The following is an 18931-nucleotide window of genomic DNA, read 5'->3' on the forward strand; positions in this document are numbered from 1 at the left end:
ATTTATGTATTTAAACACATAAAAGATACTGTTTAACATGCTCTCTAAATTCTACTGTAAATCGTGGATATCGTCTCATGTTACTATATAGACCTGCATTATTCTTTTATTGGCTTCAAGGTATTCTACAATATGGGTATACTATAATTTGACAAATCCCCTGACTGAGCATTTGGGTTATTTCAAATTTTTACAATTAGAAATAATACTGCAACGAACACCCCTATAAATACAGTTTTGCCTTCTTGTTCAATTTATCCTTAGATAAATTCCTTGACAGAGAAGTGCTGGGTCAAGGAGCACATAGAGTTATAATTTTAATACATGATGCCAGACTGTCTTACAGGGAGCACTTGTTTCCCTATGCCCTCCCTAGTCGCAAAATCATTACTCTTTTAAATCTTTCCAATCTGTTAATTGAAAAAAAAATTCTTTGCTTTTAATGTACATTTATTTTTAGTGAGACTGGGCAGTTTTTCACATGTTTATTTTCTATTCGGTATTCTTCTGCCAACTGGCTCTTTCCCTTCTTCATCCCTTTTTCTAGGTATTTGTCTTTTCTTATTGAAAGTAGGAGAGCAAACACTTTCCCCTGGTTTGACATTTGCTTTTTAATAGTTTATGCTACTGACAAATAAAACCAGAAGAATTTATGAAACTACAAAATATATCCACTCTTTCCAAAACCCTAATGCAGTATATCAAACAGATAAGAATTTTGAGTAGATAAAAAAAAATAAAACTTTATGCTATTATTTGCAATACAGTATAAAATTGTTTATGTATTCAAATTGTCAATATTTTTTAGGATTTGGGAGATTTCCTATCATATGTTTTAAAAAAAGTAAGGAGGTAGCTTCTCAACCTCAATGGAACTTATCTCAGATAAAAACAAAGTAACCAAAAAGAATTATTTAAAACACAGAGACAATAACATAGCCCCTGTTAAAAAAATTACAATGTTTGAAATTCTATAGAAATATATCTTACCTACGATTCTAACTGAAAAACAGGACTCTACTGTACTCTCTTGAATAGCATCTATTTTCTTAGTAAAATGATAAATATATGCCTCAAAATGTAGAACGTAGAGTTTAAAAAAACATATCGCTATTCCTGGTCAGCGAAGGCTTGTTAAAAACAGGCTTCTTAAAAGGAGAAAGCCTTATTAAAATAGTGGCAATCACATTTCATACTTCATCCCCTTAAGAACTAAAAGCTCTTAATGAAATAATCTCTCTTTTAATCCTAAAAAGCTCTTTTTGCACACAGTTTAGAGCTTCTACTAGAACTGAAATGCACCAGACTTAGGGGCAAAGAGAGCTACTTTGGCCAGGAAATAAACTCTTGACTTTATTAGAAATCAGAAATCAACATAAATCTAATCAGGACACAAAGAAAACATCTTTCCCACTATTCACATAAGACCTTTTATTCCAAAAACTAGGAATACACAGTCACTAATATAAGACAACTTTTGGAACTTAAAAACAAAAGTCAACTAACCAATCCAAAAAATAAATCCTACAACTAACCTTCCCAATCCTCTAAAAAAAGGAGACTCAAAATACATTTCTTTTCTTCTGTTTTTTTAAGGTAGTAGCTCTGTGCTGTTCTATCTATCTCCTGACTACTTTGTATACAGATTATGAACCTATATCTGAACAATGATTGAATACTTCCTCTTTATCCTTGGAAAAACTTGCCTGTAATTTCCCAATTTGACCCAAACAATCTGCTTGTAATGTAGTTTCTTGCCAGCTTTACAGTCATTACAATTCCAGCAGCCTTCTGGCATTTCTATGCTCAGGCATTCGGGGTGGAAGGAAGCAGGGCACGATTCACAGCAGAGCAATCTTCCACCTTGAAACAAATAAACAGTCTTAATAACTGAGAAAAGAGGAAAGAGAAAAAGAAAAAGCAGAAAGTTATCTTTTAAGTGCATTAAATTTTATTCAAATTGGGGGAAAATAACAAAGGGACTGAGTCATATCTATGGTGATGGATTAAAATAGAAAGCAAAGGAACAGATTTAGCTACTTAGCTTTCCAGGGCTTTGGTGGCCAGAAACTTAGGGCTTTTGAGTAGTAAGAGAAACATTACCGTACTCTTTACCCCTCTAAAATGTGGGCTATTGAAGTTATCAGTTTAGCAGGCAGCTAACACTCTTTAACATATGACAAACAGATGCAAGAAATCTTTAGACGGAGTAGATCTGAGAGCACATTTTCAAAGAAATACGTAGCACCTTACTTTCTTTTCTCCTTAAGAGAGCTAAGAAAGCAAGCAATGGTCATCTTTGTATTTTAATCCAGTGCCACAGTTAACTAAATCCCCTTATAAAAAATTTAGCAAGAGTGAAAATAGCCAATATGTTGATCAGTACTTTTTTCTTCCCATAAAATACAAAAAAGCAAAAGGATCCCATTTGCTCAAGTAGGTGATTACATTATCATTACCTTTTCAGTGAAGATAAAGTCAAACAGGCTATACAGCAGTGGTTTGCAAGTTTTTCATCACCAAGGATCCCCTTTCCTTCCTCATGGATCCATGTTTTCAAATATTTTATCAACAACAGCAACAACAACAAACAACAAAAACCCAAACCACTGCATTTTAAAAGTAACATTTTTCCTGTTTTTATTAACCAAAGAAATATAGAACTGCCAATCAGAGCTTCTGAATCTAATAACAAAACTAGTATTATCACACTGAATTGTTAAAATCATAGCCAAATATGAAGAAACTCATGCAGCCTTAGTTTGCATAAATGTGATTCTGTTAGATTTTGTAAACTATTAAGCATAGTTAAAAAATTTTGTTTACATAAGTCTTTTCTGACTTCATATTGAGAACCACTGCTTTATAGCATAAAACTAAGTAAATATCAGCGTAAAATGAGGTACCACACACAAGGAGGTCCCTCCAACTTCCCTAGCAAAATCCTGTCCTTTTAAATACACAAAATGACCTCTGAATTAAGACCAAAACAGGTGCAACAAACAAAACAAAATATTATTAAATGCAAAGAAATAAAAGAGATTTGAGGGGAGATTGGGTATTTCTAATAGGTATTTCCACAAGTGACAGAGAAGGATGTTAACCACTGAAGATGAAATATAATAAAGACTACAACAAAACAAAACAAAACAAAAACATCTTCCCATTGGAAAATCAGGTCTATAACCCACAAGTGTACTGAGATTTAAAGTCTCATAAGCAAAAGGTTAGGAGCCCTTTGTACAACTTTATCAAATCACATGCTCCAACCTTTTGAGGGTTTGCTAATTTTCCAGAAAATCTTGTCTTCCTGTAGACTTTCAAACTTCTAACTGATTAACATAAAAACAAAACAAAAATCCATATACAATCAGTGATGAATTAAATTACTATATTTCCTCTGCTTAAAAGCTTTCACTTCAATCACTGGGATTTTTCTCTTTTGTCTGCAAATCTCTATATGGATCAATGGTTCCAAGTCTCCAACCTAGAAATTAGCTGCCCAAGTGCTCTTAGCCTAGGTAGGGAGTTCTGTAAGTTTAAACTAAAATGAGAATTCATTTTTCCAACAGAAAGAAATGACCAATAGGGAGAGCAGTCTTTGCAAACAGCTTTAGAGGACATGTGTATGTTAGAGCTGATATGGCAAAATCAGGCTGGCTGTTTTTAACATTATAGAATAGTCCTTAATTTTAAGTCTTATTTCAGAGGAAATACAGACCAAGAATCATCAATGAAAATCATGATTTTTTGGACAAAAAATACACAAGGGAAATAGAAAAATAAAAATATGAACAATCCACCTTGGTGCTATGCAAGAAAACTGCTTTAGGATGCAAAAGAAGTAAGATATGGTTCAAGCTAAGCAAACAGAGGGCTCAAAATAATTTCAATTTATGTCAAGATCAATACTGAGTACTGAAAACAAAGTAAGCAACAATTGAATTAATCTAATTTTATAAAGGCGCCAGCAGGAAAATATGGCATTTCCTAAAATGCCTCAGGTAATCTAGTTTTATTGAATTACAGAGTTAGACCTATATCCATCTTTGTTTTAGCAGTAGGTGGTGTCACCAGTAAGGGGACATACTATGGCTTCAGTGAAAACAAAAAACCCAATACTCTCTCCAACGTTCTTCTCTATAGGTTCTAATCAGCTTGCTTAGTTATACTTTCTTTTAGTCATGGGTTGCCACTTCAGAATTCTGACAAAGAGCAAAGATACATCAAGCAGGCAACACAAAGAATGGGGGGAGAGGGGGGAAAGCCCATTTCAAATATACCCAGTATGTTAGGCGTGAATTAAATTTTCTTTAAAGAATCTGAACCTGGCCCCCAGATCATAGTGGGAATGTATACAGGAAAAGGCCATCATCATTTGCCACGTTACTCCCCAAGTAATACATTATTGTTAAACCACTTTTTCCCTTTATTACAAGTAGGCTATGTAAAGCTAAACACAAGATAAGATGTTCTTCCATAGATTAAGTTAACTGGGAGAATATAAATATACATTTATCTCTTGGGTCTCTGGGGATAAATTATCCATAAGCGATTCTTCAGTTCAGATGGGCTGCCTTACAATATTCAGGATTTGGGGCATCTTCCCCAGGGGCCCACCAATGTCTCTCTCATAAAAGAAGGGCAACCAGTTTCCATAGCATCTTAACAAAAACACTTAAGAAACAAAATGATAGAATGTATTCTAAAATCAAATCTTTAAGTATCAGTATCTTGGTTTCCCTCTATTTAATAACTTATCTCGACAGTTAGTAACAAATTATGTCTATTCTATTCTAACATGAATGGTAGTTCTATATCAGGCAAAAGAGAAAGAGCTCTTAGAATATTCCTCTATATTAGGCAAAAATCCTAGTCTTTCAATTTTAATAACCCATAGATATGTGGTATGTGTGAAAATTTATTCAAGGAGAAGAGTAAAAATTTGTAATAAATGGAATTATTTTAAGCCCTTTTTAATAATTTGCAGCCATATGAAGACACAGTCACAACCACCAAGGTAGAATTTACCAAAAGCAACAGATGGTGTTTGACAGGCAGACATTTCCCCCCTTCATTTAAAAAGAAAAAAATAGGAAATGCAAAAATAAAAGCAAGAGATAAACTATTTTGATTATTACCTTTCTCACATTTCTTTTTGGAAGCTGACGAAGAAGGAATCATAGGTAATTTCATCAACTCTGCACGATTTGATTCATTCAGTAGGTAGTGGGACTTATAGGCATATGAACTGAACATGGGGTCTGAATGGTCCTGAACTATCAGCCCTATACGAAACAAACAGAAAGAGATGAGCTGCAATGAAACTACCCATGATTCCGTAGGAAAAAAAATAAACCAACACCTATTATATAGCTGTGCTTAAAGTTGGGGGTGGGGGGAAGAGTATGAAGAAAAAGAAAGAGCTGACAGAAAAGTTTTTATATAGTTATTATAGGGAGTTTAAGCTACTCAATGCTTTATCCCTATATAGAAACCTATATACCCAGAAGGAAATTTAAATTAATTTGAAGATGTAAACTGCATTTGACATCATACTGAAAATGCCCTATGGAAAACAAGGCTACATCCTTTAATATTTAGAAGTACTATGATGACAACCCAGAAAACAAAATAATGTATCACTTAATTGTTAGAAATAAGATTTACATAACATAGTAGAGACCCTGATCTACCTTCAATGTATGAAGTAGCGCTTAAAGGCAGAATTTAGTCTCTCCTCTTCCCTATTCATATCTTGATATACTCAAAATAGATTCTTTCTCTGCCAGATAATGAAACTTTTTTCTACCAAGATGATACATGATTTTAAAGGGGCCACAATTTGTTGAACTTTACTGAGGCAATGCAAACCATTTAAATTTCTTTGCCATTATATAAAGTGATTACCAACTTAAGGGTTCATAAAAAGTCCTTTGGATCTACCAATATAGCTATTCTATTTGGAGGAAAACATTAAGATGTGCTATAATTCACCTGTGACATCTACTTCTCCTCTCCTTCCCATCCCCCATCCCCTAGTTAAATTCATAATAGGCTATAGGCTACTCCCAAAACTAGGGAACTGCGAGACCAGGGAAAACTTCTCTATTTGGTTACTGGTCAGCTTATAATGATCTAGAATTTTACAATACAAATCATGACAGCAGTTTCATAGAGATCATTTTGAAAAGAGGAAGAGCTGTATTTTTAAAGGGGTAACCATGTACTTTTTTCTGTGAATGTTATCTTCATTTGGTGCTACCCTACTGAGACAGATTCAAGAAATATCTCTGATCCAGATGAAAGAATGGAACTTGAAGTTGCTAATTGGTAATAGCACAAGAATCTTCAAATAAAAGTTATATAATGTCGAATGAATTTCATATATTTAATAGAAGCGGTATAGTGTAAAAAACATGGATTTTGAAATAAGAAAAGATTAGGTACAAATGCTGGTCTTTTATTTAAGAACTTTGTACCCTCCAGATAAATCATTTAATCTGGGCTTCAGTGCTCTCATCATATGAAACGGGAAAATAACTTCTTAGTGTAATTGTGGCAATTCATTCCGATAGTGTCTGGTAGAGAGAGTTTGATTTACAGATACAAAATAAATTGCTATTATTATTATTAAAATGAAAAAAAAAAACCCCAAAACCCTAATGTAACTTCTCTATTTAAAATTACCATTACAAAGAAAGGCATAGAATGTTAAGTAATTTTTATTTTATACCACCCTGCAAATGAAAGGAAATACTAAAGAACATATACTACAGTGAAATATGACTGAACATTTCCTACGGCACCACAAGGAGGGCAAGGGAGGAGCAATGTTTCCCTAAATCTTGAAATATTTCTAAAAATATTTCTGGTCCTTAAGAATTAGCTGAATGACCTGGTACGGTGTCAGATGGCTGCTGGACTTATCACAGTGATCACTTCTTTAGGTATATAAATGTTGAATAACTATGGTGTATACCTGAAACTAACGTAATGTTGTATGTTAGCTATATTTTAAATAAAAATCTTTAAAAAAAGGAATTGTAATAGCTTAATGATTTTTAACAACCAAGAACTAAGACAAATTCCTCTATGAGGAGAGAAAAACTATATGGGGCAAGAAACAAAACAAAACAAGCTTAAGTTTCGTAATACCAAAACATAAGTGATTAAAGTATTCCTTCTCATGTGCAGATTTATTACAATTAGGGCTCTAAGAAAAATAAAAGATACTTCTATAAATACTGGTAAGAGAACACATTATTTACTTCTGAAAAACTGAAGTCTTCCCAAATCCCAACATCTGATCTATTTAGAATAAGTTTCTATAGAATGCTGGAAAGGAAAGTGAAAGCTTCTGTTTACTAGACAGAGTTTCAGTTAAATTATTTGGGAATTGTATAATCTTGCTTAAATAAGCATTTAAATACAGTACATCTTTAGAATAATTGCCAAATGGATAAGATGCAAATACAGATTCTGTTGTTAAAACATGGGTTTTCCCTTCATTTTCATTATCTCAAGCTTTTATTCAATACATATAAATTAAACTTAACAAAATGGCTTGAGTTTCTAAAAAATAGGTTCCTTAACAATGGGCCATTTTCTACCTGTCTAAATTAAAAATACCTGTTTTAAAAGTCTCCCAATTATTGAATGAAATAGAGCAAAAGAAAATATTGGTCAATATACTAAAGGTACTTGATTCAGAATGTACTCCAAAGTAAGGCAACATGCGAGTTATAAACTTGGTATTTACAATGCTGGCTCAGTTATATGTGTGTGCACGTGAGAGCGCACACACACAGAGACGCACACACACACAGACACACACACACACACACACCAGTAAAAGTAAGTGCCCAGAATGGTAGAAAAAGTACTTACAAAGCGATAGAAACTTTGTTATCACTTGCACTCATCTGTTTAAAAGTCTCTAAAGACAGACATTCAATTGATAATTCAGTATTTCCACCCTATCATTGCTTTCTTAGGGATGGGGAGACGAAAGAGACACTAGTGGTGATCTTTTATTTCTTTTGACAATTTGAATCCTTTCGGTTACCTGTTACAATTTGGCATAAAACCTTTCAGACCTACTTTTCCATGTATCAGCCATGTTTCACAGCACACTACAGTTGTATAATTGCTCTAGTAAAGAAGGACACAATACTTTCCTCTAAAGGCATACAGCCCCACATGCTTACAAAACTCTGGCAAACTCAAAGCAATAATACAAGGGACCCAGCTGGCTGCTACAGAAAGGACTACTGTTTATTTAATCTTTTATTGCCCACCTCCTCTAGTTATTTTTTTAACTAGAGATACAAAAGCAAAATAACTCCAGATCTAGCATGCTGTCTACATTCTATTAAAAAATACTTTATAGCACTTTCACCAAATTAAAAGAACTGTCTCCTAAAGAAAAAAACAAACAAAACAAAAACCTCATTTTCCGTCTACTCTAAATGTAATCGAATAGGCCTGATATGCCAGAGTCCTTTCACATATTTCATACTAAGGGAAATTTAGAAAACTTAGCATTTGTATTTTAAAACAAACAAACAAACAAACAAACAAAACTGCATCTGGGAATATTAGTTGGTTTCTAAAATACTGAAAATTATTTTATTATAATACAGCTGAGATATTCTGTAAAGTTGGATACTCTGTGTCATATTCAACTAAAGAAGTTCTATTTTATATTTATCGCAAACTCAAGTTTACTGATCCCCTCAGGGACCCAATAATGTTTTTAGTTGACCAATCTCTTGGCACACTTGACACCAACAGCTGGCAAGTAAGAGAGCCTGCATTGCTGGCTCTGAACTAACACCACCACGTATGGTGCCGTGGCTGTATCCCATCAGGCGTTCCTCAATGCCAGACCAAAACACGATAAAATACAACATAACGATTAAAAGATAAATGTGTTCGTCTTGCCTTCCAAGTGAAATCTCAATTAGTTGCAAGCTCTGGATTAAAGAAATGACATGGGAAGAGTCTACTTAAAATAGAATTGTTTGCAGAAGGACACAGATTAATCTTTGGTGCTCCAAGTAGGAATATTAAGAACTTATCTGTAATTTGAAGTTATTAAAAAATGAAGACTTTAGCTTAATTTATGGAAGAATTAATATTCTAACAATTTGAATGTCTAATGTTATAAAAGAGACTTGTTACTGGAAATGTTAATCTCTCTTAGGGATATTACTGAAACTATTTTAATGGGGAAATATGCCAATGAACTCAGAAAGACATAAAAAGGATGGACACTCACCTCTTGCACAAACGAAACAAAAGCCCACATTTACAGCAGAGGACGAATTACTGCTCCGTTTGGAATGATTACTACAGATGAGAATGTAGGAGGACACAAATATGCTTCCGGCAGCAATGCAAGCGTCTCCAGAGTGATAGGCTACTGGACATCTCAAACATCTCATCATGCGACCTATTTAAAGACAAGTCAAAAGGGAATCTATATACTAAGATATCAGCTGGATATGTAAAATGAGATTTTTGGAGGTGAGCTCTTTTGGGTTCCCATGTAATGTTGGTTATAGTAAGATAAAAATGTTTTTCTCCATAGTTTGGTTCTGTTATTCCTATGCTATATGGCCCGTAATACAGTGCCCATCTAGAGAACAAAGAAAAATTTGTCTGCTCCAATGCTGGAGAGATGGTAGTCTCCAATATGGCACCTGTTTAAGAGATTTCCGAGGGTAATTTTGAACATACGGAATTTTCTTCTCATGGTCTGAATAAGAACCTAATCTTTACTTATCATGCTATCTCTTGTGGCTGAGCTCTTATATCTACAGATAAACAGAGAGAATGCTTGATATTCTTTATAATGATATGCTGATTATTTGCGACTGAGCTTAGAAAAAACTTTGTCCCCCTCCTTAGTTCTGTTTTACCTTTACTTGCTTTGTGGATATCTTTCTCCATAGAGCAGGCAGAGCAGCAGTGCTGGGGACAGCGGAATCCTTTTGATTCAAAAATGGCAGTGGGGAACTTGCGGACACAGGCTTCATGATAAAATTTACCACAAGCACCGACAGAGCAACGCTTCACATCTGTACCAGACACCTTACATGAAAAACATGGATGTTGTCCTGGAAAATTGATAAGGAACACAGATTAAATAAAATCTGATTAAAGCATATTCCTTTTAAATAGAAGCAGCTACTGGCATCTAAGAGTTACCCTCCCAAAAGAGATTCTATTATGTGTAAGATTTTAATACACAAAAAAAGGCATTGAAAATAAATGGTTAAATTAAAATACTACTTAACAAATTTTTCTAGAATTGATTTGCTATAATAATTGATAACAAATTTAGAGATACAGCACTAAAAATAATTTAGAACTCCACTTCTTACTCTATACTAAAATTATTTCCATTAAAAACCCAGAACAGAATTTTTTAATACCTGAGAGCTGAGTGTGTCAAGGTCTTCCCGACACAGAACAAATGTAAAAAAAAAAACTACCACAGAAAAGATAGATTCCATTAATCACTTATAATTTCCATATGTACAGGGGTTAAGATGAAAACTCATGATCCTAATATAAAAATGCAGAAAATTACAGCTAGACATCTTATTCAAACTGTAGAAAATTAAGGACAAAGAAAAGATATTAAAATTACCCACAGAAAAAACAATTACCTTCAAAGAATCAACAGTAAGACTGAGAGCTGACTGAAAGAGAAAAATGGAAGCCAGAAAATAATGGATTGTTATCTTCAAAGGGCTAAAAGAAAATTGTTACCAAGCCAGAGTTCTATACATAGTGAAAGCACTCTTTAAGAATGAAGTGAAATCAATATACATTGGGGAGGATTAAGAAAACCAAAAGTTGGTTCTTTGAAAAAGATTAATAAAACTGATATCCCTGGTAAGAGTCACTAATTTAAGAAAGGGAGAAAAATCAGCAATACATATTAACAATACCAGAAATTAAAAATGATACATCACTACAAATCCTACAAAGTTAAAAAGATAATAAAATGGAGATCACTACATTTTTGCCAATAAATTTGAAAATTTAGTTGAATGGATTCCTAGAAACACAAAATTTACCAACACTGGCACAAAAATAGAAAATATAATTAGTTATATAAACTATTAAAGAAATTGAAACTATAATTAAAAAACTTCGAACAAAGAAAACTTTAAGCCCCTATGGCTCCACTGGTCAATCTGCCAAATATTTAAAGGAAGAAAGAGTGCCAATTAGAATAGAAAACAAAGAAGGAACAAGTAAAAGACAAACAGGTGTGGAAAAATACATGCAAAAAAGATGACAAAGGATTATGCTTTGTAACATAAGGAGTTCAAATATAGAGAAAATATATGCAACATATATAGCCAAGGTAACTAAACAAGACTTAAAAAGAACTATAAATCAATATAGAAATAAAACAGCCTAACAAAAAGTGGGCAAAGGGTATGGACAGACAATTTACAGAGAGCAGAAAGCCAATAAACAGGAAAAAATACTCAACTTCACTAGTAATCAGATAAATGCTAATTAAAACCAGAAGTAACATTTAAAAAACTCATCAAATAGGAAAAAACATTAAAAGTCTGATAATATCAATTATTGATCAAGGTATAGGGAAACAGGTAACTCTTACATACTGCTGGTAGGAGTTTAAATTGGAAGAAACTGACTTAGACATAAACGAGACAGTATCCATTTTTTAAAAAGTACATTCACTTTCTGTGACCTAGAAATTCTTCTTGTGAAAAAAGCAGGTCGTAGAACAATGGTAAAATTCATTTTTATTACAACACACACAAAAATGTTTCACACACACACACACACACACACACACACACACACACACAGAGGTTTACTGGGCTACACACCAAACTGATAACAATGGTTACTTCTGATGAGGGTTAGAATTAAGTAGGAGCCTAGGATTAAGAGTAGTGATCTAGGGGGACTGCAGCTTGAGCTATAATTATATTTTCATAACACTGTATTTATGCATTACTTGTGTAATTATATATAAATTTAAAATACTAACAAATAATAACACCTTTAACACTGCAATACATAAATGGACAAGACACATGAACAGATCATTCACAAGAGTCCATAAAGATACAGAAAAAAATGTTTAGTTGTAATCAAAGAACTGCAAATTATAACAATGTTTTTATTGTTTTGCTATTCTTTGAAAGTAATTATCTTTTCTGTGGGTAATTCTAATATTTTCTTTGTCCTTGATGTCTGAATGTCTAGTTGTAATTAATTTTCTTTATTATTAGGGTTGTGTTTTACATATGGAAATTATAAGTGATTATTTATTGGCCATTTGGATATCATTTTTTGGGAAGTGTTCAAGTCTTCTGCCCATTTTCCTTACAATGCTATAAAAAATCTGAAGGAAAAAATGGAAGGAACAGTTTTTTGTTTTGATGTTTTTATGGAAAATTAGATTTGATTTTGGAAGGACCTAACCTGTACAAATTGGTTGAATTATAGAAGTTCTTTAAAATTAGTACTTACAACTGTGACGTTCAAGTATTTGTGGGTTTTGTTTTTTATTTACTAGTTCTGTTGTAGAAATAAAACACAGTACAGCAGGGTTTTTGTTGTCCTGTTGCATATATATAATTTCAAATTATATTCATGTAGACATGAAAGCAATAGTATTGTTTTTGAATTAACTTTCAGAAATTTAAAATATTAAAAGAAAATTATTTTAAAGGTTAAGAGGTTTGACTTTCCAGCTTTGCCTAATGCATAAACTGACTGCTCTATGTAAAAATGAAATAGTTAAGGTTTCATTTGCAAATTGATCAAAATAAGTTTAACAGAAATGAAAATTGTTATAACTAGTGATACTGTTATACTAATAGAGAGCTGAACTATCAGACCCCTTTAAGATTTATGCTTAGAGATCTAGCATGTGAATGCTTCCAATGCCCTCTTCTCACTAGGACATGGTCTTCATTTAGATTAAGTACGTAATAAGTAAAACGGCAGGTTACACACTTTATTCGAAAGGGCAAATGAAAATGCTTTCTTTCCAGAAATCACATTTGTCTTAAATGATAGAAATAGGTAGTATAAGAACTTATTAGGCATGTATCTTGTAATATTTTTTATATGTAAAGTGCTTAACTTTTGATAAACAAAGTTTCCTAATTGACCTTAATAATGGTTTAAAGAATTTGTTTTCACTCCTAATATGTTGGAAGTGTACCAAATTGGTATTAAACTAATTTTCATGTAATAAATAAATCAAAAGCAATTTAAAAAAACAAGTAAAAAGTATAGTTGACCCTTAAACAACACAGGGGTTAGGGGTACTGACTCCCCACCCCGTGCAGTCAAAAATCCGCATCTAACTTTTGACCCCCCAAAAACTTAACTACTAATAGTCTACTGTTGACTGGAAGTCTTACCAATAACATAAACAGTCGGTTAACACATATTTTGTATGTTATATGCATTATTTACTGTATCCTTACAATAAAGTAAGCTAGAGAAAATAAAATGTTAAGAAAATCATAAAAGAAAATATGCCTCTAGTACTGCACTGTATTGATCGACACTGTAAGTTTGTCATCTGTTTGCAAGAGGAATTGTCTGTCAGTACCTACATCAATATTGCCTTAAATGATACAAAACACTGTAGATGTTATATTACTAACTCTAGACATCAAAAATGGAAAGATAATGTGAAAAATAAATTTGTATTTATTTACAGATGCAATGATTCATGCATTGATATAGAAGCAGCAGCAATGATTGCTTCATGGTAGCCTAGCATGGGTAATTGATACGCTTTACTTCATGGTTGTAAGGAAATTTCCCCCAAATTTTCCAATATACAGTATTTATTGGAAAAAATCCATGGACTCAAGCAGTTCAAACCTGTGTTGTTCAAGGGTGAACTATAATTGTATTTTAAATTGTGGTTAAAATATACATGAAATTTACCATTTTAACTATTTTTAAGTATACAGTTCAGTGACATTAAGTACATTCACATTAATTTACAACCATCACCACTATCCACTGCCATAATTTTTTCATCAGCCCATATTGAAACTCTGTACCCATTAAACAATAACTTCCCATTCCTCTCTCCTCACCCAACCCCTGGTAACAACTGTTCTACTTTACTGTCTCTATGAGTTTCATCCCTCTAGGTAACTCATGTAAGTGGAATCATATATTTGTCCTTGTGACTGGGTTATTTCACTCAGCATAACATCTTGAAGGCTCATCCACGTTGTATCATGTATCAGTATTTATTTCATTTCTTTTTAAAGCTGAATAATATTCCATTGTATATGTACATACCACATTTTATGTATCCATTCATCCACTGATGGACATTTGGGTTGTTTCAACCTTTCGACTACTGTGAATAATGCTGCAGTAAAGATGGGTGTACAAATACCTGTCTGAGTCCCTGCTTTCAATTCTTTTGGGTATCTATCAGAAGTGGAACTGCTGGATTACATAGTAATTCTATGTTTAATTTTTTTGAGGAACCGCCACACTGTTTTTCATAGCAGTTATACCATTTTACATTCCCACCAACAGTGCACAGTGTTCCAATTTCTCCATATCCTAGCCAATACTTGTTCTTTTTTTCATAATAGCTATTCTAATGGGTGTGAAGTGGCATTTAATTGTAGTTTTAATTTGCATATGCCTGATTACTAATGATATTGAACATCTCTTCATGTGCTTATTGGCCATTTGTGTATCTTCTCTGGAGAAATGTCTATTCAAGTCCTTTGCCCAATTTTGAATTGAGTTGTTTATTTTTTGTTGAGTTGTAGGAATTCTTTATATATTTCGAATATTAATCCTTTGTACGATATGCTATTTGCAAATATTTTCTCTCATTTTGTGGGCTGCTTTTTCACTCTGTTGATAGCGTCATTTAGGGTACACAGTTTTCAATTTGCCTTTCTTTTGTTGCCTTTGCTAGCATACCCAGGAAATCACTGCCAGATCCAATGTCATGAAGCTTTTCCCTGTTTTTTTCTAAGAGTTTTACAGTTTTAGCTCTTATGTTTGATCTCCGATCCATTTTGAATTGTTTTTGAGTATGGTATTAGGTAAGGGTCCAATTTCGGTTTTTTTCGCATGTCGATATCCAGTTTTCCCAGTACCATTTGTTGAAAAGACTATCCTTTACCCACTGAATGGTCTTTACACCCTTCTCAAGAAATCATTTAACCATATATGTGAATGTTTATTTCTGGACTCCCTATTCTATTCCATTGGTTTATATGTGTCTTTATGCAAGTATCGCACTGTAGCTTTAATTAATTACTGTAGCTTTGTATTAATTTTTGAAATCAGGGAAGTATGAGTCCTCCAACTTTGTTCTACTTAATTGTTTTTAAAGCAAATTTCCCTCTTAAATTTCTTAATAGATGTGTACCAAATTAGATTATATCTAACCTATGTTGGCAGAATCCTGCTGGATTTTAGAGTTAGGAGAAGCCTTAAAAGAGTGTTTTAATACTGAGCTACATGGTCCTTTCTATCAGTAGTCTAAATCAGAGATTGCAAACTTATGTGCTTCAAGGGGCACATAAATGACTAGAGCGACGGTTTTAGAAAAAGAGGAATGCTAGAGAATGTGAGGAACCAGGAGTACGTGCCTGACCCATGTTCACACATTCAAAACACATTTTGAGGGCCAAATAAAACAATGTGCAGATAATTTGACCCTGAGACTGCCAGTTGGCAAACTGTTCAAAAGTTTTACTAGAGTCTAAATGTGATGAATAAAACGGTATCTTATATAGGGAAAAATGTAAGTTATATGTTCAAAACAGCTTCTATAGCTTAATTTTTACATGTGTATGTATGAGAGAGAGTGTGTGTTAAAATATATGATACATGTTCTTCATCCTACCTAGTCAAGGGGTAGAAGGCAATGGGAAAGGGCAAGGATTCTGGGCTCAAGCTGCCTCCTGGGTTTAAATCCCATTTCAACATATGCTGTTTTTGTGACTTTGGGCAAGATACTAAACTAAATTCTCTAATCCTCATTTCCACCCTCTGTGAAATAAAAATAATAGTATGCTCCTCATTGTATTATGAGAACCAAATAAGATAATAGGAAAAAATGATTAGTACTAACAGCACCTGGCTTGTATTAAGTGTTCAGAAAACAATTACCATTCCAGTGGATTTCAGAGTATCTAAACGATTTTAGGAGGCATACTATCAAATAAAAAAGGATAAAATCAATATATGAGCATCCAAATAAAGAGGGGAAAGGAGCAGGAAAATAATAAAGTATCAAGAGTAGGATCAGCATATCATAAATACTTGCTATCCAGTGGACTCATACACAGTTCCTTCCTCATAGCAAAAACAAACAAAAAGCATACGAACATGGTTCATAGAAGCACTACCATGCTATCTCCAGTTGACTTTTCACTTGCCTTGTTACAGATTAAACAATTCTACTTCCTGCTTTCCATTACTTTAACTAGAATCATGGTTACATAGAGAAGAAATACAAACTTCCATATTTCTTTCTCTACAAATTATTTTGATAGGTGGTAGTCTATTTGGGGTAGGGTATAAGAAATAAATGGTGAATCCAAAACCCGCAGGTTTAAAAAACAATTTCCAGCAGCTCCATCTTTTCACTAAAAAAATACCATCACCATGGTTACAGTTTGTGATTGACACATTCGTCTATTAAAGTCAAGGACTTTAAACCAATTTATTGAGCATATAAATTTCAAAGCCATCTGAAAAATAATTCACTCTACAAATTTTGTATAGCTCTTTAGATACATCTCAATGATTTCATAGATTTTTATGAGTAAGGCAATGATAGGACGAAATTTGACAATATTGCTAACTACTCTTTTGATCCTAGGAAGCCTAATCACCGAATAGTCTTAATTTATTGAAATACCCGTGGGACAGGAAGTTAAGAGCTACGCAAAAGAAGTGAAAAAATTAGATATCATAGGAGATGCTGGCATTGCACATTCCTCTCTATCTATTTTTTGGTATCTATCAAAGTAAGTAAGCGTACCAGTTTTACATTCCATGCAGATGAACTTTCCATCAGGGAGTGATGTCAATCCCAGGCACTCCAGGTGAAAGTGTTTGCAGCACTCTCCCTCACAAGGAATCAGCGCATCACCAGAGCTTTCACATATCTAGAAAATGGCAAAAAGCAGTGGTTCTCAAACTTCAGCAGGCATCAGAATCACCAGAGGTCTGTTAAGACACAGATTAAGGGGTCCCTTTCCTAGAGTTTGATTCAGTAGGTCTGGGTGGGGCCCAAGAATTTGCATTTCCAACAAGTACCCTGCCAATCCTGCTGCTGCTGGTCCTTGGCCCGAACTGTGAGAACCACTGAATCAGATAACTACTTCTATATCCATATGGTATAAAGTTTAAGAGTCATATTTGATCTTTTACAAGTCCTCCTTTGGAATCTGCATACTCTAACTTTTCTTCACAGGGCAAAGGAGTTTTTTGAAAAAAGGGTACATATACATTAAAACTTAATACTAACTTAATTTTAAGAAAACATTTTTTCAATCAGTCATCTGCCATTTACTTCCAATTCATAATACAGTATCACAATGAAGACTGACATTTACATGTGAATAAGTATTCCAACTCAGAAAAGGGAAGAGCCAGAAATGGATTTTAGATCCGCAACTTTAAAGTAATATTGTAATTTAGAAAGATACTACCCTCTCCAACCAGGGGTAAGTATATTATTGGCAGAATATGATAGTAATTGCTTCAAGCTATAGGTCATTTGCTTACCTGACACACAGTGTCCTTCTTATTCATTCCAAAGCCTCTTCTTGACAAACTTGAATCCACAGACTGAACATCAGAAACGTCTGCATCTGCAGTAGCTGAAGGGCTATCTACTTGCTTTCCAAAGCCTACCTACACGGAAAACATAGCACATTTTTAAGAAAAACAAAACAAAAACTTCCTCAAAGTTAAGTGCTATGAAAACCCTAGTAAGAGTTGTTTAAATAAACTTTGACACATTTTTTTTTCTTTCTTTCTATACCACCTGGATACCATATGTCTGGTGTTTTGAGAGAAACCCCAGTTAAAATTAAAAAACATACTATGCTTCTCTTATGTAAGAGATCAGCAAAATTAAGACACTCATAGTTACAAAATAATCAAAATGATTTCTTTACTATGGATATTTTTTAAAATGCCCATTCTCCCCAAATAAGTCGGGCAAAGCAATATGTATGTTACTTGGTTTGGCAAAGCAAAAAAGAGCCCTGTTCTCAGACCCCTGAACATATTTACCTGTAGGTCACTCAGGCCTCTAGAATCGGAGTCAGATGTGTCTCTGTATGCTGAACTAGTCATTTCTACATCAGTTGAGGCGCGACTCCTTTTCTTTAGAGGTTTACAGGAATCTGAAATCTCGCTGGCACCTTAATACAATACACCGAAATTAATCCTAAAATAGTGCTTAAAGTTTGTTTTATTTTTGTGGGAGAATATTTCTTTCCCCAAACTCATTTGTAGTGTGAAAAAAGCACAGCTCTCTTTGTAACACTGAAGTCACGAGTCAAAAAACTTCGTAAGCTTCTGACCTTCCTGATAGTGATTTAATTTACAACCGCTCTATCAAAGCATTTAATTCAGTGCTCCTGCTCTAAAGGTATTTTCAGTCAACAGAGCCCAAGTTCGAACCTAAAAACCAATTCTATCAAAACTGTAGGATAGCTGATTTATTTGGAGCAATCCAAAAGAAACACTCGATTTGGAGGGGAAGACATAAAACCCAACACACTGTGCAGCTTACAAATATGGTTGCAGAGACATCTCCATCTTGTTTTTATTAGGGATGTGACAAATCTTTGATTTGTATTCGATTCGTACACGGATAGTGCCATTTTCCCCGGAA

The 18931-nt window shown here is 33.6% G+C and overlaps 1 protein-coding gene across 10 annotated transcripts in view; it reads right to left on the reverse strand.

Moving 5' to 3' along the window:
• The window catches only part of NSD3 (nuclear receptor binding SET domain protein 3), a 105965-nt gene that overhangs the window by 22596 nt on the left and 64438 nt on the right, over window positions 1-18931 (reverse strand). For 6 of the 10 annotated variants that reach the window (XM_074329632.2, XM_074329631.2, XM_019748082.3 and 3 more), the window contains 7 exons: window positions 18325-18455; window positions 17812-17940; window positions 17063-17189; window positions 9927-10124; window positions 9284-9457; window positions 5142-5288; window positions 1707-1890 (listed from right to left, as the gene is read on the reverse strand). In XM_074329632.2, coding sequence (XP_074185733.1) covers window positions 1707-1890; window positions 5142-5288; window positions 9284-9457; window positions 9927-10124; window positions 17063-17189; window positions 17812-17940; window positions 18325-18455 — 1090 coding nt within the window. The remainder of the gene's footprint in view (window positions 1-1706; window positions 1891-5141; window positions 5289-9283; window positions 9458-9926; window positions 10125-17062; window positions 17190-17811; window positions 17941-18324; window positions 18456-18931) is intronic. The other 4 variants (XM_019748084.3, XM_019748081.3, XM_019748085.3 and 1 more) reach the window with 3 other exon arrangements.

The sequence above is a fragment of the Rhinolophus sinicus genome, chromosome 16 (assembly GCF_057876585.1).
Source record: "Rhinolophus sinicus isolate RSI-liver-muscle chromosome 16, RSI-T2T, whole genome shotgun sequence".
NCBI lineage: Eukaryota > Metazoa > Chordata > Mammalia > Chiroptera > Rhinolophidae > Rhinolophus > Rhinolophus sinicus.